We start from the raw sequence: 25,469 nt of genomic DNA, 5'->3' as shown, positions 1-25,469 counted from the left end.
CACTGTGGCAGAGTTAGTGGAGGTTTTCTGCTTGCCTCAAAAGCTTACTAGGATACTAAATCAGAATTTGAATGTTAAATCACTCAAAAAAAAAGTTAGTCCTTAGTATTTTAGCAAAAGACTGTATCACTGCTCTGATTTATTGACATTTATAGCCCATCAAGCACCTCTTACTCCAATATTTTAGCTTTGTATAACTTCTCCAAAATGATGAAAAATACAACAGCAAGTGATGAACAGTAACTAATACTACCTATTATTCAAATATAAAAATCAAACCATTTTGAATCTAGTGTTTAAAAAAAAAAACAAAATTGGGAAATCTGAGCATAACAATGTTAGTTTTTAAGTCCAATTCTTTACCTAAAACCCAGTCATGAAATAAGTGCGTATATTCAAATACTTCTTAAATAAAGGCCTTATATATTCTTACCCATTGCAACTTTACCAAACAGCACCACTGCCTAATATCACTGTGTATTAGTATGCAAGGAAGGTGAAAGAAATTGCATTGCAGGTGCCTATAAGTGAACATGAAAATTAAGATTAGAAATACTGCTTATTTCAAAATATTATTAAAATGGATAGACCTTTTATGTAACAGCAGATATATGCATATAAGCATGTTGTTTTGTATTTACTGCTGAAAGAAAGGAGGAAAAAAAATTTGAGTTCCATTAACCTCATGCCCGCTTAATATTGTCAGCTCAATTCTCTCTTTCAAAACAACAGTTACAATTCTGTTGTACAATACAATTCTGTTGTACAATACAATAGTATTTTTATGGTCATTAGCTGTAGACCTATCAGTTCCAGTATGCAATAATGAGTGTGGGTTTCTTGAAAGGTTCACTAGTTCCTAAGACGTTGTTATCACGTGTCTGTAAAAGCAACTCTCCAACACAGAAATACACACCTTCATTCTTTAACACACAAAGCAGTTAAGTACAATGGCATAAGATTTATTGATATTTTCTTTTACTAAGGCACATGACGTATAGAAATAGTGAGGTACAAAAATGCACTTTCCTGTATATGAGATTTAAAATCTCATGCTGACAAAGACAAGCTAAACTTCTTCTGTTCAGAACATTCAGGTTTTAGCCATTTTTTTCTTTTGTACCAGTTCAACAAGCAACTTGTATCTTGCTATACACTCCTCCTAAAAGGAAAAACAGAAGTGTTAATTAAAATCTGATACATCAATATTGCTTTAACTCGATATATGCTACCTCATTATAGAAGAATAGCTAGGCGTTTTTTGTTTGTTTGCTTTAAGTTATTCATACACTGAATTTCAGAAGGAAAATCCACATCTAGTGGGAAGCGGACTAGAAAAATGAACTGTCAATTTTAAGTTCCTTAATGGGTACTTTCTTTCTCTAAAGAACATACAAAACCAGGAAAACAGTCGCCCAGTACCTCTCGATAATGACTGGAAAAACAATTATTCAGTAATCGTATTGTAATACCTAATTCAGAGTAGTTATTCCGGGACAAGCCACACTGCACTCTTACCCTGTCAAACACCAGCCTTTAGCGCCGTTCTCGCATGGCGCCTACCGACACCAAATAGCGTTGAAGAGTTTCGAGCCAGAGAACTACTTGGATCCCTGCCCACGTTTCCTGCTCTCTCACGCTGCATTTTTGACACAAATAAAATTAGCAGCTACAACGACTGAAGCAAGCAAACTAAGCTGTCACAGCTATTACGGAATCTAACACCGACCAACTCTATCACTGCAAACGAATGTCCTTTTGAAAAGACAATACTTGGAACATTAGATAAGATGATGGAGCATTTAACACTTGCAGCTGGATTACTTATTCTGTTTGTGCATCAAGAGGGGCTGAGAAAGGTATTGTAAAAACAAAAGTAAAGCAGGTCACCAACATCTGATTACTAACTGTGAATCAATATTTGTTTACAGTCTAATTTGTCCCTGCAACTGAAGATCTGAAAGGTAGAGGAGAGGCAGGTATTTTAAGTGAAATACCAGGTACTTCAACTTTTTCTGTAATATACCAAACAAAGTGAATTAAATGAAAATATTAAAAGAAACAGTGAATATGACAAAAACACTCTTTAGGTTATGCTTTGGCTGACAGTTACAGGCTAGGTTAAAGACCTCACCGTCCTGCATGGACCCTCAGTCTTTAAGGTAATCATTAATTGGTAGGAAATATCTTTCCCCTTGGTTTACACTAGAATTCAGACAAAACAGTGACTGTACCTTACTTTTTCCAGGAACGCATTTTGCTATTTTATCCCAGCGATCTGATGTCCCCTTCGGATACTGCTGCAGGGCCATTTCAAGCAGCTTCTGTTGATTTTGAGTCCAGAATTCTTCTGAGGCACGGCCTTTCTCTTTTCTTCTGCTCTCATCATCATCACTGTCTTCCTCTTGTTCTGTGTTATCAAAGTCCTTCTGGCGTCTTCCTCTGCCCTTCTCTTCCGGTACCTCTTTCATTGCTGTTAAAATCATTTCAGGTGCTTTGATAATTTTCCGCTTGCGATGTCTAGTTTCACCGGTCTCCTTGTGATCGGTTTGGACCCCCATCTGCTCGGGGATACGATCGTCGTTTCCCTCCTCCTCCTCCTCCTCTTCCTCCTCCTCTCTTTCTCGCTGCGTGATTATGTGGTCTGGCAAATTCAGGTTGACTTGGACATTCCTGGAATTCTGGGCCAGGCTTTTAAGTTCAGAGAGCCGAATGATACCTGTTAGGAATATTATTGTACTTACTAAAAAAAAAGAAACAAAACCAAACCCCCACAAAGGCAACTGCCTGCAAATAAAAGATACTCAGACTAGTACAGAGAGAAGGCAAAGCTCATATGGATTAAGAGCTTAAGGAAAGTGTTTATCTAGAAATCAAGATACTAGTTATGAAGCCATCAACTTTGCCAATTATGAGCTTATCTGGTATACGTGAAGCGACTAGTAAATTACCACACTGATATAAACAAACATAACAAAACAGCATAAACAAACATAACAAACTGAAGAATAATCCTGGCTGCACGTAGCTAGAGCGAAGCGTTCCCGCAGAACATCCCCAGCTCTTCTGCTGCGCAGAGCAAGGCAAAGTCAAACCAGGCTCTCTGCAAAGCGCCACCCTGACAGTTATAAAATGTATTGCACTTGCACAGCTATAACCCAAACAGTGTGCTTGTTATAAGCATCAGTGAGGATCTAGTAGCACACACCTGGTGTATATGTAACCGAATCCTTCAGTTGTTTGGCTTTCATGGTAACCTGTGCAAAAAAAAAAAAAAAAAAAAAAAGAGAGAGAGAGAGAGAGAGAAAGAGAGAGAGCAAGAGAAAAAAAAGAAAAAAAGGACTATTTTTAAAATTACATTATTGGGGCTTTTGAAGATGTTGTGAGCGACTTAGCCCACAACACCAACACTGCAACATACAAGAAATACTGCGCAGCTCACATTCTGCTGCGTTTGTTCTCACGGGAACCCCAAACTGGCAACAGGCAACTTTTCAGACTTTGTAAGAAAATATTCTTAGCCGATCAGAATAGCGTAAGCCATGCTATACATTTCTACTACTACCACCATAACACTAACTACCACCGTTGATATTTAAATTTTATTCTTTCATTGTTAAACCCTGAATCGCTAACCAGAAAAATGTCACAAGGAGAGGGGGCAAACGGAAACCAGTGAGTTCTGTCTTCGCACCGGTTTCTCAATACTGAACAAAGGAACAAAATAACCACACAGGTCCGTCTGATGAAGTACGCTAGTGTGCATTCAGTCCTGAAATGCATAAAATGTAACACTTTGACTGCCAAAGATCACCAAAGAGACCTCCTAAATCCTGATAGTTCAGCGAAAAAAGTTTTCTGTACATGAGGATCCAAAGGATGGAGAGCTGCATGCCTCAACCTCTATATTTATACCTAAATCTGTGTATTGGGAGAAAGGTAGCACCAGGCTTAATATTTTCATCATTACTGAAGTAAAAAAATAAGCGGGCTTTCTCCCCACCCTGAACTACGAGGTTCCTCATTCCAAATTTCCAGACCTCACTGATACATCATATAGATGATAAAGAACACAAAGTTCTTTTAATCACTTAAAGAAGATTGTCTTACATCAAGTGATCTAGAGTCCAAAATTCAAGCACCAGCTACAGCTAAAAGCATTTTAAAATGTAGAAATTAGAATATTTAAGTACTAAGTATTGAAAATGTTTTACGAATGCCAGATTTTAGTTTTTTAGAATATGAGGTCTTTGTGCAAAAGATAGAAACTGAAATTAAGTAGTCTGAGGCATCCAAATCACATAAAATTTGACAGGTAAACAGGCAACCTGCACTCAGAACCGAGACGACCTGGGATGGGCAGCCTGACTTTCCTGCTATTTGAGCCGAGGACTTTAAATGTTCATATTCTTTTAGCATTAGAGGCTTGGCAGCCTGCTGCCCAGAGAGAAAATACAAAATACATCACTTACAAAGTCAGAACTTTTACCACGTGGGATCATATCTACCCCCAATACGAATCATTTAGACCTTTAGAGCCACAGCACTGACCACTGTCATTTTAGCTGACCATTATTAACCATTACAGACTATTAATCTCTACACAGAGCAGCACGGGAGAGAGAGAACCTGCCAGTGTGTTGTACAGCTGTTTTCAGGTAGAAGACTATATAAAGATTCAAGACTCTTGTTCCATGACAGGATTTATAACAGCGCTTCAACAGTTAAAGCCCTTTAGTATCTTCTGTTTCTAGTCTCCGTTTGGTACCCCCCTCCCAAGTTTCTGCCCATGACATTAGAGGACCTTGCTTAGAAAAGTGCTGGAACTCCTTAAAAAAAGGACAGTGACACTTAACAAGGCAAAATAATTTATCTCCCCCAAATTAAACCTCATTTTCTGATATTATTAAATTTAAATGAGAACCCAATGAACAAACAACAACAACAAAAAAAAACCCCTCAAAATTAAAACCCCCTCTTTTAGCCAGAGATAGACATCTTGCATGGATAATTCCAGTTTCTACTATTGCAGTATGACAAAGTTTTAATTGTTTGAAGTCTCATAATACTAAGATCTACAGATATTTTTAACTGGAACTATTAGCTCTGTAATGTGCATGATCTTGTTTTTGAAACAATACGATGGATCCCCCCTTGAAACATGTAATCTACTAAAGCAGAAATTGTCTTCCTTGAAGAGTTTAAAGTCTAAATTCCTCCAGACGAAAACACTTGTGTTCCATTTGCATTATTAGCACTGCAGTGTCTCTACAGCGCCAGTGCTTTAAAAGACTGCGTGGAGGAGAACCCATCCTGGGCTGCTGAACAGAACAGACTCCACCACAGCGCCTGGCTATGCATCTCTTGAATAGAAATTAATGTTGAGACAAACACAGATTATAATAGATTATTCTGAAAAGAGTGAGGACAACTTGTCGCACAAGCAAGAAGCAAATCCTTTAGAACTTGCTGTAGTGATGCAGTGGATTTGCTGTGAATGTGTCAGGGTATCACCTATGCTCATGTATGCCAGATGGCTGTTTCTAAACCATTTTGCAGTTTTTGAAGTAATTCCTTCACAGGATGTATAGCAAATATATAGCCAATAAAAGAGGAAAAGAGAGAAGAGATTGCCCTGAACTGAATGCAGCAGAAAAAGTTTCAAGCGAAGACAGACTTTTGCACTGAATTGTTATCTCGATGACACTGCTCCATTTTCTGTAGGCTGAACCTCTGATATTTTATGAGGTTTGCAGTTACCATTTTGTTTTCCAGACTGAGACTACACATGCAACAAACTTTGCAATGCAAGTGGTACCAGTCATTACTTTAGATTCAAGTTTCCTTTACAAGACAGGTGTTCCCCAATTAGTCTAGCTTAGCTATCCCATAATAGGAATTTTGCTGTATTAGAATCTAAAACAGCCTCCCCACAGCGAAGGGTTTAGCTTTACTCCTAGATCCTAACAGTACTACACATTTTCCCCTACGCGTAAAAAGTTCAGCAGTTAACAGTCTGTATGACCTTTGATTATCTTCTTTTGGTTAACGTCAGCGATCATGATTTGCTAAAGTTAACAGCCTTAGCATCTGCAGTAAGTTACTCCATTTATTACATTAAATATTTCTGGCATTTTATCTTACGAAGGCATTAGGATATCTCTATTTTCAGCGGACTTTCAATTTGAGCATGCATCTGGTAAGCTGGAAGTAATACCTGTGTGTATGGTTCAGATTTTGAAAATCTACACCTTCAAACATTGAACAAGCTTAGTTAAGCACCCCTGTTAACATGAGTCTGACAACTCATCGAGCTTCTAACCAACAGTTTTACTCTCTTTCACAGGTTACATGATGATTTATCTATTATTCTCCTCTTTTCCCTCACACTTTTTTCCAGCTTTCTTCTTTGTACGGATGATTTTGCAAATCCTTTTTTAGGTGCTAGGTAGAGCTTGCGTTTACTCTAGCTTATTTCACTCAAGAGTCTCATGTACCACTTATCTAGACCTACGATTTGTTTGTCACTCAGCTCCAACTGTCATTGCCATTAAGATGCTGACACAGGGAAAGAATTGTAATGTGTCAGTATTAACTTTTAAAGAATTATTACGAATCTAACCTATGGAATATCTGAAATCTGTATTTCAATTTGATTTGAGTTTAATCATTGCTCTTGCCACTCAAAAACTACTGAAGTATAAACCAAATTTACCTAGCAGTAAAAACATTCTTCATCATGGCCATCCAGACGTTAACTCTCTGGCTACCTGAGGTGAAACCTGTTGCCTCTTTCAGATGGGACAATCAATGCTTCAGAGACATATGAGAGAAAAAAAATTATTCAGGGCCAGCTTAAAAGACGCTCACGCAACACAGACAAAACTTAGCTTTGCTGCCACAAGAACGAGAGGCCAGACTTCTCCTGCAGGGAGGGGAGACCAGAAAAAGCAAAGATTTGACACACCTAGGGGAAAAAAAACTATGAAATCAGGTACAGTGACCCTACAGAAACAGACCCTTTCCCAGAAGATGGATGAGCTCCCCATTTCTGCAGCAGAGGACACTAGCCTATCGCTTAGCTCACCCCTCCAGCACAGTGATCAGCCTGGCTCCCCAGGGCTCTGGCGCATCAAATGGGGCTTTCACAGAACCACAGCATGGCCAAGGTTGGAAGGGACCTCTGGAGATCATCTAGTCCAACCCCCGGTGCTCAAGCTGGGTCCTCTAGAGCACGTTGCACAGCATTGCGTCCAGGCGGGTTTTCAACATCTCCAGCGAAGGAGACTCCACCACCTCTCCGCGCAACCTGTGCCAGTGCTCAGGCACCCTCACAGGAAAGCAGCTTTTCCTCATGTTCAGATGGAACTTCCTGCGCTTCAGTTTCTGCCCGTTGCCTCTTGTCCTGTTGCTGGGCACCACGGAGAAGAGATTGGCCCCATCCTCTCTACACCCTCCCTCCAGATACTTGTACGCATTGATCAGATCTCCTCTCAGTCGTCTCTTCTCCAGGCTGAACAGGCCCAGCTCTCGCAGCCTTTCTTCACAGGAGAGGTGCTCCAGTCCCCTCGTCGTCTTCGCAGCCCTCCGCTGGACTCGCTCCAGGAGTGCCATGTCTCTCTTGCATTGGGGACCCCAGAATTAGACACAGTACTCCAGATGTGGCCTCCCCAGGGCTGAGGAGAGGGGCAGGATCACCTCCCTCCACCTCCTGCCAACACTCTGCCTAATGCACCCCAGGAGACCCTTGGCCTTCTTGGTCACAAGGGCACACTGCTGCCTCATGCTTAACTTGCTGTCCACCAGCACTCCCAGGTCCTTCTCGGCAGGGCTGCTTTCCATCAGCTCAACCCCCAGCCTGTACTGGTGCATGGGGTTATTCCTCCCTAGGGGCAGGACCCGGCCCTTGCCTTTGTTGAACTTCAGGAGGTTCCTCTCCCTCTTTGAAGCCTTAGCCATTTTGCTGTCTCCAGGCAATAACTTACCTTCCTTCTCTCAATATGGTGCCATTTGATCAGGACTGCACCAGATGATCATACAAGCACAGATCTCTTGGGCTTAGACAACTGCATTCTGAGCACACATGCAGACAGTTCATTAGTAGGGGAAGGGATCACCCATGCTGCTTGGCTTCCCAAACGTGTACAGCCTTATTGCAAAGAAGGATGATGTTACTGTACTGATGAAAACTGCAGGTCTTGATAAGATTATTTACTATTCTTAGTAGCTTCCTCAGCAGTATCTGTCAATATCTACTACAGCTGCCAGAGGGTCTCAGCAGCAACTTTCAGAAATTTGCTGTCTCAGTAAGTGCTCTATTCACCTAATTCTTATCTCTCTGCATGTTCCCCATCTATTTATGTTGTGCAAAAAAGCCAAAATCTGTGGAATTACAGGAAAAAAAAAAAATTTAGAGACAGCCTGTAAGTGGCTGAGGCTGATATGCAGCAATGAGGAATTTTTGAATCTATGAGGCTAATTTGAGTTAAAACCACATTTTTCTCATAAGGGAAAGCCAAACGGAAGGATTTTAATTCCTTTCTAGCTTTGTCTCAGTAGTAGGTTTTCCAGATCCAATCTTTCAGAAGAGCACAGAAGAAACTGCCAAATTTGAAGTTCTCCCCTTATGACCAAAAATGTTACCATGCTTATTCTTTCAATCTAGATCTAAATAGCTTTCTCATAGCAGTCATGATTATTTCAAGAATTGTTTGACCCATTGTGTTGTGTCAGATAATAATAATGACCCATTCTTTTATTTTCACGCAAGAAACTCAAAATTTATGCTTTATAAACTGTCTTCCCTTTCATAGACTTGAAAAGCCGCTAAAACTGCCTTCTAGTTCTAAGAGGCCAGTGAAACTTCAAATACTGAAACATCAAGCCAAATCATTCTACAGTTTTGGCAAGTGCCCTTTGCAATTTACTGAATCGCTTGAAACTAAATATTTCAAATGAGAAGACACACCTTTGTTTTGGCACTGCTTGTAGCAGTTTGCTTACTAGATTCTTTCCAACTTTTCCAATAGTGTCTTCTACACTAGTGTTTATCTACACTTTAAATTACATGTTGAATTTAATACTAACACAGCCAATGAGTGTTTTAAGGACTCTTTGAAGAACTGAGAGACATGTTATGAATTTTAACAGAACTTGCTTAGACCAACCAGTTGCAGCTTGTAACAGTACAGCTTTCTCACGGTTATGGACTTTGAAGCTGTGTGCAATTCCCAGCACCGCCACAGCGGATGGGGAGGAGGTAGTTACCCCAACAGAAAGCAGAATAACTGTGAGTCTATTAAGGTAGCAGTTTAAGACGTGGCCTGCAAAAAAAGGCAAACTTGGCCTAAACCAAACTGGGATTTAGAACACAAGCCTCCCTCCAGCTTAAATATCCGAGTAGTTGATTTAAAACACAAGAGGGATTGCTGCTTTTCTCAGGACACAGAAAGAGGAAGAACTTGGCAAAGAGAATCCTCATGATGCTGGAAACTTCATTCTATGCTTCTCTTTGTGAGTTAATATCCACGTTGGTGAGTTTTTGACTCACTATTACAGGCACTCACACGTGAGAGAGGAGTTACGCTCGAATGCCTGTTGCAGCAATTGCTTGGACATTTTACTCTGTGACTGCTGATGCAAAACGCATTACCTTTCCTGGGAGCTAGATTTGGATTCTGCAGTGGAAGTCAAGCCCAGCTCCCCAGGATGTAAGTGGGACATTATTCAAGCCACACTAAAAAGTAGCAGCAGCACTGGCTTTAGCACCCCATCAGCCGTTTATTTGTATGAAAGTTGTTCCACTGTCTTCTGTGAGAAGGTTTCTCCCTGAAGTGACAGGGGTGCTCTGGTCATGTTTTCTAAATGATGACTCGCAGAGATTTATGACAAGAAAAATCACTCCTTTTGGCCTTTGGGCATAAGACGTACCGCGTTGCCCAGTTCTGCAAAGACAGGGGCAACTGTGGGAGCGCACATGAAGAGAACCGTGCAGTGAGGAAGCTGCGAACAGCACCCACCTCCTCCTCCCCTCAAAATATCAACAGACTTTCTGGGATGTCTGTGACATTAGATAGGTGTTTTGACGACGGTTGCATTCTCAGACTGAGGGACCTACATATAATTTAAATCCCATTTTAGACATTTATACCTTTTTTTGGACCTGGACCAGAGCTAAGTCTTTTTACATTTCAGTGAGCAACAGGAATACCTGTTGCTTAGATAAACACATAAAAGATGCTAGAAGTCAATGCTTCAGAATACCAAAGAATGGAGATTACAGTAACTGAGTTAGCATAGTATATGAAATGAAACGTAAAATAGACATGAAAACATTTAACCTCCAAAAGCAGAAAAATGCTAATGAATTCATGAACTTGTACATATGAATCGTTTCTCACACAGAAGTTTTCTTGCTGAGAAGCAAGTGAGCTTGCATCCGTCAAAAATAAGAAACCTCTTTTATAAGGCATATAAAAGTACAGTGAGTATGTACTCACACATTCAGACTTAAAGGCTGAAACTTGTTGCCTGGACATACAAGAAATATCACAAAACAGGATCCTCTCCGCCTTGCCTGATGCTGTCAGGCCTCATGATAATTGAGAATGTGTGCTCAAATATATCCACCTGTCCATTGTTTTGCTGCCTACCTTAGTCTTTTTCTACACAAGCAGCAAATCCCTATCAGTCTGCTTTTGCAATGCAAACGCACGAGATTAGTGACTGCAGGAGCAAACAGAATCAGTTTAAATCCTATAAGACAAGTGAATGATATTACTTCACAAGTAAGAAATCTGAGATCTCCTTGCCTTTAATTTAAAAAACCTGTACCTAATAATCACATTAAAGTCTGCTTGGCATGCCAGACAGCTTTTACTTCCTCTGTTATTTTTACAATTCGAATGGCCTTTGTAGTCACTAAAATTAATTTATGCCTTTCAGCAAATATTTTTTTTAAAACTTTTTTTTGTTTAATCTAAAAGGGTAGCCATTGTCAAGTACAATATAATTCTATAATTTCACATTTAAGTGCTTTTTCTCCACTTTTGAGTTCAACAAAAGCTAACTATCATTTATTTTCAGTTTTCATAAAGGCTTAGCATTTGTCAAATCAAACAACATAATTTTTGCAGAAAGATTAGTCTTGCAACTTCTTCCACCAATTTATACTATCTTATAGGATGTTCACATTGTTTAGAAAATTCAAACATAATTTTCTGATTTTGTTTTAAAAGGTCAATTATTTCCTTAAGTATTGGAGGACAGGAATGAGAACTAACCCTGAAGCAACAAATTCAGCAAGGAAAATGGGTCAAAGAACAGATGTTTAGAGGATGACAGAGAGCTGTGTCACAGGTAACCAGGTCAGCAGGCAGGAACTCTGATTAGAGTAAACTGAACTCTCTTCCCCTTTCGCAATCAACATACTTGAAAATCTAATTTATACCACCAGCCAATTGCAACAAAAATGACTTTAAAAGCTGTAAAAGCTTTCAATTGTGAAACCAATAAAATTTCATTACGCTAACTTAGTTGAAAATTATCTTCATGGAAAAAGACTGATAAATCCCCAATAAGTACATAATAAAATGAGAACTGACAATTTAAATAATTAAGCATACTGATAAAATGAGCACAACTTAACCTCATCTATTTTGGGTTGATTACTCATTGTTCAAGTATTAATTGTGTAATTTCCCAAAAACTTAAGTACTTGCTTACGAAAAACAATTTTAATGGCAGCAGAAAAGAAAAAGCACCTGAAAGATTACTTTATCAGGAATTATTGAATTTAAGAACTGTCAAGCTAAGGTATATGCAGTGATTAGTAACCAACTATAATAACTATCTGGCTTTAATTTTACATTTTAAAAAATGAGTTCACACATGCTTCCAATTGTAGAAAGGTTTTCTTTCCTCCCCCTTTCCTCCGAGATATCTTGCACTTGTTAGTCTAATCACAGACCATATTGAGAGAAGGAGCTAACCTCAGGCAGAATCACTGTACTGATGTCGTTTCTCACAGATGTTTGGCTATCCTTTTCTTAAAGGCTTTCAAATGTGAAGGCTACACAACCTTCCTGAGCAGCTTATTCCTCTGTTTCATCTCCATTGTAATTCTTTGTCCCTTCTTGTCTAATTCTGTGATAAAATTTAGGGTAATTTCTTCTTGCCCTACACATCTGATAGAGCACAAGCCCCTTCCTCTTCACAGTGCTCTTTTTATGTGGCTGAACACTTATATCCCTAGTTCATACCTTCTTTCAGTTCAACAGCATGAATTTCCTCACAATCTTTCCTTCCAGGTCACGCTTTAGAGTCCTGTTGTTCTCTTTATGCTCCTCTGGACTCTTTACAACTGAGTCATGTGTTCAAGCGCAATATTGAAAGCTAGGCACAGACTGAGGACGTAGATGAAGCAGAAGGTTTACTGTCCTGTTTGCATATTCTCAGGAAGATGTTTGCCTTTTTCACAACAGCATGCCATTTGTTGACCTGTATTTAGCTCATTATCTCCTCCAATCCCTGTTTCCGCTCTGCTTTTTAAGAGCTGCTCCTAGCCAGTTGTTCCTCATCTTTTACTTGTGAACCTGATCACCATCTCTCTGTATGACCTTGTAACTTCACCCTATTTTTTGCATGTTATTTCTCCAGTTTGTCCTGATCTTTTCGAATTCTACTCTTTCAATATACTCATAGTTCATCTTAGCTTTGTATGATTTACAAGTGATGAACAGACTTAAGAAGTACTCACTCTGTTCCATCACCTTCCATCATCCAGGTCAGAGACACAAACGATGACAGATCCAGAACACAGCCTGTGGAATTCATCTTGATCTGTTCTTTCATTTTGACAGTGAACCACTGATGACTTTTGCAAAACTGGCTGGGTGGATGCCCCACTCATGCAATAGTGGCTCCATACGACACACTGTAACACTGTCTGATCCCAAACTGTAAGAGGTGAATAACTGAAAAGGGGCTGCTAGGTAAGCTGTTGAAACTGAATGCCTGTCCGTAATTAATGCCTACCTAATTTCAAGTGATAAACATTTTGGAGAGTTTGTGCTAATACGAAAAGAATGAGTAACCATATTTCCTTTAGATGAGGATACTGTCCGAACATACGCTCATTGGGCTCTGAGGTATCAAAAGTCATGCTCTAGCAAAATCAAGCAAAAATTTTTCCAAATAAAACAAATCTCCCTTGAGAATGAGGAAGAGATACAAACTTTTCAGGTCTTCTTTATATGTGAAAAATCAATACTACAATGGCAAGTATTAGAACCTTTCCTGCAGACTGTTTGAAAACAGGAACACTCGCCTCAAACCACTTCATTCTGTTTAAAAATTGCAGTGCAAACCAGTACAGTTTGATACATGAAATTACTTTAAAAATAGGAAAGAGTTTAAGACAATCTAAAATTGAATGTGTTTGGGGTGGGGGAAAGAATGAATTTCACTGATGCTCTTCTAGTATATAGGAATGATTTTATCTTTTTCTTCAAAAAGTACTGCAGTATTTTCCTATCCCTTTTTGCTGAGAAAGTAAGCTAGTGGGATTACATCGTAAGGCCTTGAGACAGAAGTAACAACACAGAGATCGTGTTGGATAGGATTACAGAATCATAGCATGGCCAAGGTTGGAAGGGACCTCTGGAGATCATCTAGTCCAACCCCCGGTGCTCAAGCTGGGTCCTCTAGAGCACGTTGCACAGCATTGCGTCCAGGCGGGTTTTCAACATCTCCAGCGAAGGAGACTCCACCACCTCTCCGCGCAACCTGTGCCAGTGCTCAGGCACCCTCACAGGAAAGCAGCTTTTCCTCATGTTCAGATGGAACTTCCTGCGCTTCAGTTTCTGCCCGTTGCCTCTTGTCCTGTTGCTGGGCACCACGGAGAAGAGATTGGCCCCATCCTCTCTACACCCTCCCTCCAGATACTTGTACGCATTGATCAGATCTCCTCTCAGTCGTCTCTTCTCCAGGCTGAACAGGCCCAGCTCTCGCAGCCTTTCTTCACAGGAGAGGTGCTCCAGTCCCCTCGTCGTCTTCGCAGCCCTCCGCTGGACTCGCTCCAGGAGTGCCATGTCTCTCTTGCATTGGGGACCCCAGAATTAGACACAGTACTCCAGATGTGGCCTCCCCAGGGCTGAGGAGAGGGGCAGGATCACCTCCCTCCACCTCCTGCCAACACTCTGCCTCATGCACCCCAGGAGACCCTTGGCCTTCTTGGCCACAAGGGCACATTGCTGCCTCATGCTTAACTTGTTGTCCACCAGCACTCCCAGGTCCTTCTCGGCAGGGCTGCTTTCCAGCAGGTCAACCCCCAGCCTGTACTGGTGCATGGGGTTATTCCTCCCTAGGGGCAGGACCCGGCCCTTGCCTTTGTTGAACTTCAGGAGGTTCCTCTCCGCCCAGCTCTCCAGCCTGTCCAGGTCCCTCTGAATGGCAGCACAGCCTTCTGGTGTGTCAGCCCCTCCCCCCAGTTTAGTATCATCAGCACAGTTGCTGAGGGTGCACTCTGTCCCTTCCTCCAGGTCATCGAGGAATACGATGAACAAGACTGGACCCAGGACTGACCCCTGGGGGACACCACTAGCCACAGGCCTCCAACTTGACTCTGCGCCATTCACCACAGTCCTCTGAGCTCGGCCATCCAGCCAGTTCTCAATCCACCTCACTGTCCACTCATCCAGCCCACGCTTCCTGAGCTTACCTGTGAGGATGTGATGGGAGACAGTGTCAAAAGGCTTGCTGAAGTCCAGGGAGACAACAGCCACGGCTCTCCCCTCACCTACTCAGGCAGTCAATCCATCATAGAAGGCTATCAGGTTGGTCAAGCATGATTTCCCTGTGGTGAATCCATGCTGACTACTCCTGATCACCTTCTTGTCCTCCAGATGCTTAGTGAGGATCTCCAGGAGGAGCTGTTCCATCACCTTTTCCGGGAATGGAGGTGAGGCTGAGAGGCCTGTAGTTGCCTGGCTCCTCCTCCTTGCTCTTTTGGAAGACTGGAGTGACATTGGCTTTCTGCCTGCCAGTCCTCAGGCACCTCTCCTGTTCTCTAGGACCTTTCAAAGATGGAGTGGCCTAGCGATAACATCCGCCAGCTCCCTCGGCACTCGTGGGTGCATCCCATTAGGGCCCATGGATTTGTGGATGTCAGGTTTGCACAAGTGATCTCTAACCTGATCCTCCTCCACCAAGGGAGAGTCTTCCTTTCTCCAGCCTTCCTCTCTTGTCTCCAAGGTCTGGAATTCCTGAGGGCTGGCCTTAGCAGTGAAGACTGAAACAAAGGCAGCATTCAATAACTCTGCCTTCTCTGTATCCTTTGTCACCAGGGCACCCGCCCCATTCAGCGGCGGGCCCACATTTTCCCTCGTCTTCCTTTTGCTCTTGATGTATTTGAAGAACCCCTTCTTGTTGGCCTTGACATCCCTTGCCAGATTTAATTCCAACTGGGCCTTAGCCTTCCTTGTGGCATCCCTGCACGCTCTGACAACGTCCCTGTATTCCTCCCAAGCAGCCTGTCCCCTTTTCCACGTTCTGTAGACTTCCTTGCTCATCCATGCAGGTCTCCTGCCCGCTTTGCTGGACTTTTTACTCAGAGGGATGCACTGCTCTTGAGCCCGGAGGAGGTGATGCTTGAATATTAACCAGCTCTCCTGGACCCCCCTTCCTTCTAGGGCCCTACCCCAGGAGATTCCTCCAAGTAGGTCCCTGAAGAGGCCAAAGTCAGCTCTCCTGAAGTCCAGGGTTGCAGCCTTACTTATTGCCCTGCTTCCTCCTCGCAGGATCCTGAACTCCACCATCTCATGGTCGGGGCAGCCAAGGCTGCCCCCAACCTTCACATCTCCAACCAGACCCTCTCTGTTCGTTAGTACAAGGTCTAGCAGCACACCTCTCCTCGTTGGCGTCTCCACCACCTCGGTCAAGAAAATCATCATCAATTGTCTGCAGGAACCTCCTCGACTGCTTGTGCCTAGCTGTGCTCTCTTCCCAGCAGATGTCAGGATGATTGAAGTCTCCCATGAGAACTAGGGCCTGTGATCGTGAGGCTACTTCCAGCTGTCTGTAGAAGCCTCATCGACAACTTCTTCCTGATCAGGTGGCCTGTAGTAAACCCCCACAACTGTGTCAGCCATGTTAGCCTGCCCTTTAATCCTTACCCATAAGCTCTCAACTTGCTCTTCATCCACCCCTAGGCAGAGCTCCACACATCCTACTTGCTCCCTCACATGAAGAGCAACTCCACCACCTCACCTTCCTGGCCTGTCTTTCCTAGAAAGCACAGAGCCATCCATGATAGTGTTCCATATTATGTTGTACTATTTTGACACTAACGCTTTGTACTAACGCTTATCTAGCTAATCTACTGATAGAAAAGCTTTGAATGCTTAAAAATCACATGGAAACAAACACACTGTAGCTTGTGAATCCTTTCTTTAGTTATGAAAGGACAAACAAGATTTACTGTTCTCCTGTAAAGTAACCAAGAGCAAACAAGCAGAAAGTCATCTGAAGTTTTTAAAAAGTACTTCCTGTATCACAAAAAATATAGGAAAAGCAAATTTATATTTTCCTTTGATTTTTAAGAGAAAAACCAGCTCATTTGCCAGATTCTAACACACACTTCAAACTCTCTTTGGTTTGGTTAATGTTAGATTAGCGGTAAATAAGCTGTTTCCAAAGTGCAAGCTATTTCAAAACAGAATTTATCTCCCTGCACCTCCTCCCAGTGGAAAGAGGGAACAGTTGTTTGGGCAGTAAATACTGCCTGCATATACAAACACTTATTTTCTTGTACACAAAGTCTAACAAACCCAAGAGTTATTCCTCTAGCTCTAGCATAACGTTTCTCTTTAAATTATGGTGATGCCCAAGCAAAATAAGCTTAGGAACCCTTACTGAAAATTTATATTCTAATTCTATGTCCTTTTCAACAAGTATAAAGGACAAGCTGTACGTCTTGCTCCATAACTGAATGGATATATCTTAAGTAGTTCCAGTTTAAACATTCCAAATACTGATGAAGTAATTTGAGAACTAGAGAAAATACAATTCCAGGAAGCTTTTAAGCATGGCCTCTTAAAACCCAAACACTAACTGTGCAACGCAATGATAAAAGTAACAAAGACATTAGTAACTACTCTAGGTCAGGAAAGCAGAACTAGCATTATCAATAGTGGGAAATTTTCAGGGAAATAAAAAATTGTGCAGAGAACACTTAGAGTTGGAGGTCACCAGAAGTAAAAAAAGATTGTGCTCAGACCTTTCTCTGTACATACAAATCCCCTCAAGTTTCCTTTTTTCATACAAGAAAAATGACAGTTCTTAGAACACACACCTTTCTTTCATTTCCCTATCCAGTTCACTGAAAAGATGACCATGTTTCTCAAGACTTCTCCCCTAAAGGAAGGAGCAACTGACCTTCCCCTTTCTTACCAGTACTGGATGTACACAAGTATAGTGTCCACATATAAAAGGAACCTTTTGCTTAGTATAAGAGTATTTTTACACCTGCTTTGAGGAATAAAGCAGAAAACAGGTGCAAAAGGTAGTCTTAAGATTTTGCTAGTTTTGTAACGGGCATGTCTGGAAGCATGTTTGTATTAGCAGTACCAAGCAGGGTTTCATCAGTTTTTCAAAGTAATCTCAAAGATTTTTCCCATGCACACAGCATACTATCAAGTCATGTTAAATAATTTTACTATTAAAATCCGCTAAGTGAAATATAGTATTTTTTTTAATACAGCCACCCCAATTCAGTACTAGGATGTACCACACCAAACAGAATCTCAAAACAAAAAATCAGTATTTCATTTGTATAACATGTTAGTAACTTCTTACTTATGTTCACATCAAGACCCTTAGAGCTTATCTGCTAATGATATATCTTGTTCTAGAATAATAGGAACGAAAATGGTTTGTTTTCTAATGTATATGAGTAACAAAATTGTATAGATGCATTAAATTCTTAAAAATAACATTTAAAAATATCTTTTTGTGGATTTCTTCCTGTCAACAGGAAGAAAAAAAACTCCAAACACATTAAAGTATGCAAATCACCTAGAAGGTTATAGTGGCTTCATGTTTCAAAACAGCCAAAGACTTCTTTCCCATTATGTAAGATAATTGCTGAAATATAATAAATAAAGAACATCCAATCTCAAAATGTACATTGACAATTTTAAACGGTATTCTCATTAACCCTTCTAGAACCTTTAAAATAGGGTCAGTTGAAAGGGTTTTCAAACGGACCTCGGCAAACATTGTATGTCATGTTCTCGTGATCTACTGCTTAAAAGGGAAAAGTCCTTTGCAGCCTAGCTCCAAAGGGTTTTAAGATCGTAACACTTAAAATCCATAAGTACAAACTTTCTTTGATATATAGTTCAATACTATAAAATATGAATTAACATGGATATTAATCATTTTCCATAAGACTGTTATTAACTATGCCATAATCTAGAAAAATGGACTGAAATAGTATCATATGCATCACTTGCTTCAGAGTTTGTAAAGATATTTTAGCTTAATTACTGGAAACCACCTCTCTAAATACCATTAGCTCATCTACGTATTTTGTAGGGACAGGCTTAAAACAGAAACGTAATCTTTAACCAATCACACAAATATTCTCTTGCAGTTAGAGGACGTTACTATAAAAAAGCAGCATTAGTTCTTCCGTTCCTGGGTTACGGTAGCTCAACTCTCTAAGCGCCAGAATCCCCCATACAGCTGATCAGTTACAGCTGTTAATTGTGCAGCAAGAGACTGGCTGACATCTGCTTCTTGCATAGTTAGTTAATGGTTCACTTCCAGGTCCTAAAAGGATTGTAGCCTCTCTCAAAAGACACTGTCGGCCCTGTATATGTCTGCCTTCTACACTGCCTGTCTTGTTCTGGTTTGTCACTCTCTATACAATGCAAATCTGAGTGAACTCACATCTGCCACTGATCGACCCAATTCGTGAGCAATCTTTTCCCATCGACCTGGGGTCCCCCCTGGGAACTTAACCATACTTCTTGTCAGCTGGCTGAGGTCCTCTTCTGTCCATTCAGGTGCCTGTAAAACATTTGTAAAACATTCATTACATTGGGATATTGGACACATTTTTGTGGGGTAACACACTGGGAAGAAAAAAAAAAAAAAAAACCTTCACATGCATTAATTAAATCAGGTAAAAAAAAAAAAAAACCAAAACAACAGCAACCACCAAACAATTTAATAGTGTCAAATATCTGGGTACTATCTCCCTATTTTGTTGCAGAAAATGCATAAAAACAACAGGAAAAACCAGTAAGGTATTACAAATCCTTAATGTACAAAAAAAGCATTTTGTATACTATATACATTTGTATTTACACATTTATACAATGTATATTCAGTATGACAAGGCAGTAAAGATCAAAAGCAACAATACTTTTATTAAAGGTTAAATCAGTTTAAGATATAAAATTGCAGGCTTTTTCCTACTTTCATGTGTAAGATTTTTTCACCAAAGCAAAAAAAAATATCCTCGTTTCTATATTTTAAAAAGCCTGTAAATTAAACAGGACATTCACTTTAGCTTTTTATCATTGTAATTACCATAAATTTTAGCATTCTTGTATGATTCAGAAATGAAATCTGTTGATTCTAATACACCACTAGGACTATTAAACAAAAACCCCCCACAAAGCACCAGCCATGCTACAAAAACAAACCAAATGCTTCTAAAATCCAATAACCAAAACACAATAAAATGTTTTACTCTAACAGCATAAGACAACCTGTTAAAAATAACTATCTTCATAATGGCCAAATAAAAGTGAACAAAGCAAGGAAGCACACTTAATTACAGCAGTCTAAGCCATGAAATTTTGCTTGCCGCAGAAAGCAAGCCCCAGTAACCACCACTGACATTTGTAGCATCTTTGGCAGCGACTTCAGAGCCGAACCTTTGTTATAAGCACTAGTTTGCCATTTTTATTTATTTTTAAAGAATTCTTTATGACATACCTCTTCTAATCACCATTTCCGATAATGAACAGGCATATATCAAGCAGTTTGCATTACAGAGCCATCAGCACAGAACAACAGTCAGAGGTGAGTGACCCCAGGGACCATCTCCACAACTACAGCAAAGCTTCTCCCTGACACTAATCCTGCCTGTCATTCTCCCACTGTGCTCTAACCACACTGACATCCGCCTGCCGCACCGCAAGCTTAACGGGGCCCTTCCTGACTTTTTACTGTCTCCCCCAATCAATGGTTCAAGCGTGCTCTTTTCACCATGTCCAAATGGCAGCTTCACTCATAATCAAAGTGCATTGCTCCTGTTAAAGGGCTTCCCGAAAGGCTCCACCATTTGCATTCATTTGCAAAGCAAACTACTTTTATTCACTTTGTTCTGCTATCAAGAGTGTTCCCTGAAGCAGATAAATTGGCATAAATACAACCTGCCACTTAAAAGACAGTAAATAATAGCCAATAGTAGCAAGGATTTCATCAATCGTTCGAGTTTGGATCCATGTAGTCCTTTATTTAATGCTAAAAGCCCCAGACATTCATATTTGTACAGCTTTTAATACACATATAAAATTCGTTATCTACAATGGTTTAAATATAACATGTTTAAATAATGTGTGTGCATGCATGTAAGATCTCACATATATGTTACATATATAACCATATAATTACATGCTCACCTACAGAAGAGGTGTTAAATACATTGCAGATTTCCACACTGCACAATGACTTCATTATGTTTATTGTACTAAACAAATAAACTTACTCCATATAATATTTTATTCAAATATTTTATTTCCCCAAGATTTTTAGAAGGAAAGTTTTGGGATACTTAACATTCTACTTCTAAAAATAAAATTTCATCACTATCACTTAAATAAAAATTTGTTCCAAGACAAGACTTTGGTTAAAAATCCTCTTCAAATTTGAAAATTAGTCAAACTTCATAGACCAAACATCTTAATATGCAATTTACTGTAATTTTCTATTTACCTTGCAGTAAAACCTTTTTTTTTTTTTTTTTTTTTTTTAAAAAGGCAAATGCACAGCTATTCTTTCTCACCATTTCCAAAGCATATCTAAACCATTACATACGGAAATCAAGATCATCTTTTCAGTGACGTACGCACATCGGAAGCTTTCTGTTAAGTTTTATTTTCAGACTTTTTTGGTAAGCTTCGATTAGTCAGTGTGCTCTAAACTTTATTACTCCTTTTTAAATATTACAGAATTCATGAGGCTATCTTTCCAAACAACTAACAAAGCTACAATCATTCTGTGGATCGGTAACTAATTATATAGCTAACTCAAAGCACAGGAATTCTTTAGCTAAGGTAAAACATTGACATGTTAATCTTATCTCAACCCAACAATAATTTTAAGAGGCAAGGACCTAAAACATTTATAAATTTGGAAAAATCTGAAAAAGCTTTTAGAAAAATCCACTGTTAACCATTACAGTTGTAAAGACCTTTTGCGAATTTGCAATTCCTCAGCAATAGTTAATTGTGTCTTTAGATGCAACAGCGCCTACTGTGACCCAGCCACTACAAGCAGCTAGGAGGGTGGTCATGGTGTGAATGTATTCTCCCTGTTCTAATCTGTAGCCAACTGTAACTGCGAGACTCAAATGAATGCATAAACATACTGCTTTGTCACCTAAAACCATGTGTGTCCAATATTACTGAAACACTGGGCCAAAATTCATCTCTACAGTAAAGTAATGGAAGACGCCACATGGTGAGGGGACAGCTGTTGTGACTACACAAGCATTCAGATTTTGCATCAGAAAAGCCCTGTTCTGGGATTAACTCTCCATACTGAATACAAAATGAAAAGTACACAGAGTTATGGTCCACAGTCTTTAAAATGAAAATAAACAAGTGTAAATATTAAAAAATTCATAGCATTCACTCAAATGATATTCCCTGAATATGGTTTGTTGCACGTAGCTGGCAGTATAAGGACCAGTTCACCCAAACTGCTTTGCACCTTCTAAAGAAAAGAAATATGAATGCAGTTTATTGTCTAGCATCACTGTTACATGTGCATCTGCACTTAGCAATTTCATGCCACCTCTTCCAGCACGACAAAGTTTATATTTAAAAAAATCCTAATATGTAAAAAGCTCTGTTTTTCATTGATATTAAAAGCAAATTTTTAGTGAACAAAGGAGCATTTGTTTTCAAGAAAATTGACTCATTTAGAATTGTCAACATTAAGAAGTATAAAAATAGATACCCTTTTACTGATAAAATGGGGAAGTGGTTAGTATTTGAGACCTTATAAACAAAGCCCTTTGTTTAACAGGTATTTATGTTCATTTGACAATAAGAGGTAGTTTAGATTTTTTAGATTAAATTTCAGCCTCAGACACACTCTTCCTGTCACCAACATATGGGTAGATTCTTCAACTGAAGTCAGGGTTGTATGGAATTTTGGCTAATGTTTCAAGTCTGGCCAGGGTTTTGTGCTAAATTTCATCAGATTTTAGTTAATTCACTATTTTGTGCACTTCTAGTCTCTGATTTTTCAAATAAGCCACGAGGCAGCGTCTATTTAAAAGTGACCTGTGTAAATATTTGTAGAATAAGGTTCCTAGTAAACTCCCAGACAGTTTTGTAATTCACGACATATTATGCCTACAGGTGGGTGGCGTTTCTGCCCAGTAACAATACATTAAGAACAGGGTATAAAAGTATTCTCAGTTTAATTTTTGGCCTGTAATGTCTTACCCTTCTTACACTACTCCTCTGTAATCTTACAACTTCTTGCTTTACTTATAAAAAAAATTTGCTGAAGTCAGTCTCTGCAATTGTGATCCAGCTATTTGATGAACACTAAAAATCAATCCATTAAAGTTAAAAACAGAGTATTATTAATCTGAATTCATACTCAAAGCCTCAACATATTCACATAGACTTTTTGGTCCTTCAAAACTCTTACTCAAATCCAGCTTGCTCTATCACAGCTATTATTAAGCCAGTCAACAAGTACGTAAGGACAGCTATACTGTTCCAGACCAATGGTCAAGCTAGGCCACTAAGCTCAACATTTGTGCTCAGGGAGTGCAGCTGCAGAAAACTTTACTACATGCTTGATGGTAACAGGAAGGACTGTGATTACTACTCATCCTTTCCACCCCCACTCTGCTTTGAAACAGGAGCCACATGCCGATACCAAGAGTAAGAACAAGGCAAGCACAGATGATACTCATGATAGCTCCCCAAATACTTTCCCATCTTCCAGTTATTTTCAGCTCACGGGATTTCTTTAGCCTGAGAAGATTTATACATTTAGCAACCCTCAATGAATCTCTTTCAAAGGCTCGTCCAGTCTCCCCTGAATCAATATAAACTTCCTGGGTCTGCAGCATCCTTCATGAGGAGCTGCACACCCCTAGTATCTGTTAGGCAAAGAACCACCTCATTTCGTTTGTTTTGAACCTGGCTCCGGCTAGCTTTGATGACCCCTCAATCTTGCTTTTGAATGAAGAACCAGCAAACAGTCTACCTCTATTCACCTTCTGCATGTCACTTACAGTTTTGATTAAAATAACCCTCTATAATATTACCACGTAAGTTGTACTTTTGGGCTAAAGAATCCTAGCCTACTCAACTGGTTTCTCATGTAAAAGTCATTTCATACCTTATATTATCCTTGATACCTTTTTCTGAATCTTCTGCAATTCCAATATATCCTCTTTGAGACGAGATACCAAAGCTGCACACGGCATTCAAGGGAGGATTAACCATACATTTACACAGTGAAATAATGATGCTTCTCTTTGCTTTCTGAGCATTAGAAATTATTGAGGAAGGAATAATTTGTTGTGTTTTTTTTTTTCCTGAACGATATGGAGCTAGTGTTTTCATGAAACCAGCAGTCATAACACCTAAGATCTCATACCTTAGCAATTATGGCCAGCTCAGAGCCCATCATCTTGCGCATGAACTTAGGACAGTCGTTCCCTTTACCAGCAATGCTGGTTGCATCACTTTACATTTACTTACAGCGAGTTTTTTTCTGCCATTTTATTGCCCAGTCCCTCAAACTCATAGGATCATTCTGCAGTTCTTAACCTCTGCTCTCATCTTCACTATTCTAAATAGCCATATCATTGATAAACCCTCTCATTTCAATGCTCGCCTTTCTGGAAACTCAAGTAGACTCTATCCATCAGATCAACTTGCCCATGTATATTTGTTAACCTTTCAAAGACATCTAGAAGATTTAAGGCAGGACTTTCCTCCATAGAAACAATATTCAGGATGCCAATCGGATCAGATTTATCTGATGCTCACTATTTCTATTCCGTATTTCAGTTTCTGCGAGTTTCCCCTAAACAGATATCAGATGTACGGGCCTGTAATTCCCCGAATCCCACTGAAAACTTAGTAAAGAAATAGAATTAATGTCACATTTGTCAAAGCTTAGTCCTCAGGACCCAAGAAAATAAATAGTTAATTCAATTATTTCATCCTGGAATTTTGTTTGAACTCTTGTGTGAGTTCTGGTCCTGGCAACTTAACTAATTTAATGCTGAATACTTGTATTTGTTAGGTCTAAAAGAACTTTTGAGATACATATTTATTATTTTTAGATTTTTTTAAAGCAACCATACATAAATATGAAGGTATAACTAATTATTTTCATTAGCTCATACTCTTGTCAAGATAACCACCTAATCATACATAACCTTTTTTTATACTGTTCCTCACACAACGGATATCTGAGCTGTAAGGACTGAAAACCTTAAAAGATTAAACAATGTATGTAAATGGACAACGCCTCTTAAAGAGGAGTGAGAACATAGGAGTACAAAGTTTCATCTGCCTTAGTGTCAGGTATTTTATCATGTGCAGGGGCAGATGCTTTAGGCAGAGAGTCTTTCCCTCCCAGCTACCAGCAACCTGGATAAGCATAAAGCTTATGTTATAAAGCCAATGATAAAGCTGTCTGCTCTCTTCATCCCATTTTTGCTCTTGCACAACGTAGTAAGCTCTCTGTTCACACACATTCAGATTCCCACTTCTCCTCATCACTCCTTGCTACCTTTTCATTTCTCTGTCCAATGTATTTCTGCCCTGCCCTATACTACTTTATCTACTGTAGGAGGAAAGAGAGAGAGCAAAAAAATTATGCTACTAATAAGCAGCTTCATTTCTTTAACGTCCAAACATACATTTGAAGATATTCTTTTCTATTGTAGGAGACTCAGTAGAAAAAGATAGGATTCTTAAGAGGTGAGATTTTCCTAGACCTTGCCTGGTTCGGAAAGCAGCTTTCACAGTCATTTCAATCAGTGCTGTCCTGAATAATTTTGGATCATCTGCAGACTTGCAGTTCACCACATCACCTCTTCATTATTAAACGGATCCTAGCACAGATACACATGAAGCTCCACTGGTAACCTTCTGTAATAACAGGCACGTATCTCTAACTTTGTTACC

The 25,469-nt window shown here is 39.8% G+C and overlaps 1 protein-coding gene across 2 annotated transcripts in view; it reads right to left on the bottom strand.

The window, feature by feature from the left end:
- Positions 1-941: 941 nt before the first annotated feature.
- The window catches only part of DNAJC1 (DnaJ heat shock protein family (Hsp40) member C1), a 110,639-nt gene continuing 86,111 nt past the window's right edge, over positions 942-25,469 (bottom strand). For both annotated transcript variants that reach the window (XM_068934603.1, XM_009673655.2), the window contains exons 9-12: positions 18,952-19,071; positions 3,209-3,257; positions 2,235-2,719; positions 942-1,162 (exon numbers count right to left, since the gene is read on the bottom strand). In XM_068934603.1, the coding sequence (XP_068790704.1) occupies positions 1,094-1,162; positions 2,235-2,719; positions 3,209-3,257; positions 18,952-19,071 (723 nt within the window). In that variant the 3' untranslated portion in view covers positions 942-1,093. The remainder of the gene's footprint in view (positions 1,163-2,234; positions 2,720-3,208; positions 3,258-18,951; positions 19,072-25,469) is intronic.

This window comes from Struthio camelus, chromosome 2 (genome assembly GCF_040807025.1).
Source record: "Struthio camelus isolate bStrCam1 chromosome 2, bStrCam1.hap1, whole genome shotgun sequence".
Classification (NCBI taxonomy): Eukaryota; Metazoa; Chordata; class Aves; order Struthioniformes; family Struthionidae; genus Struthio; species Struthio camelus.
This window is presented reverse-complemented; position numbering and strand designations above follow the sequence as displayed.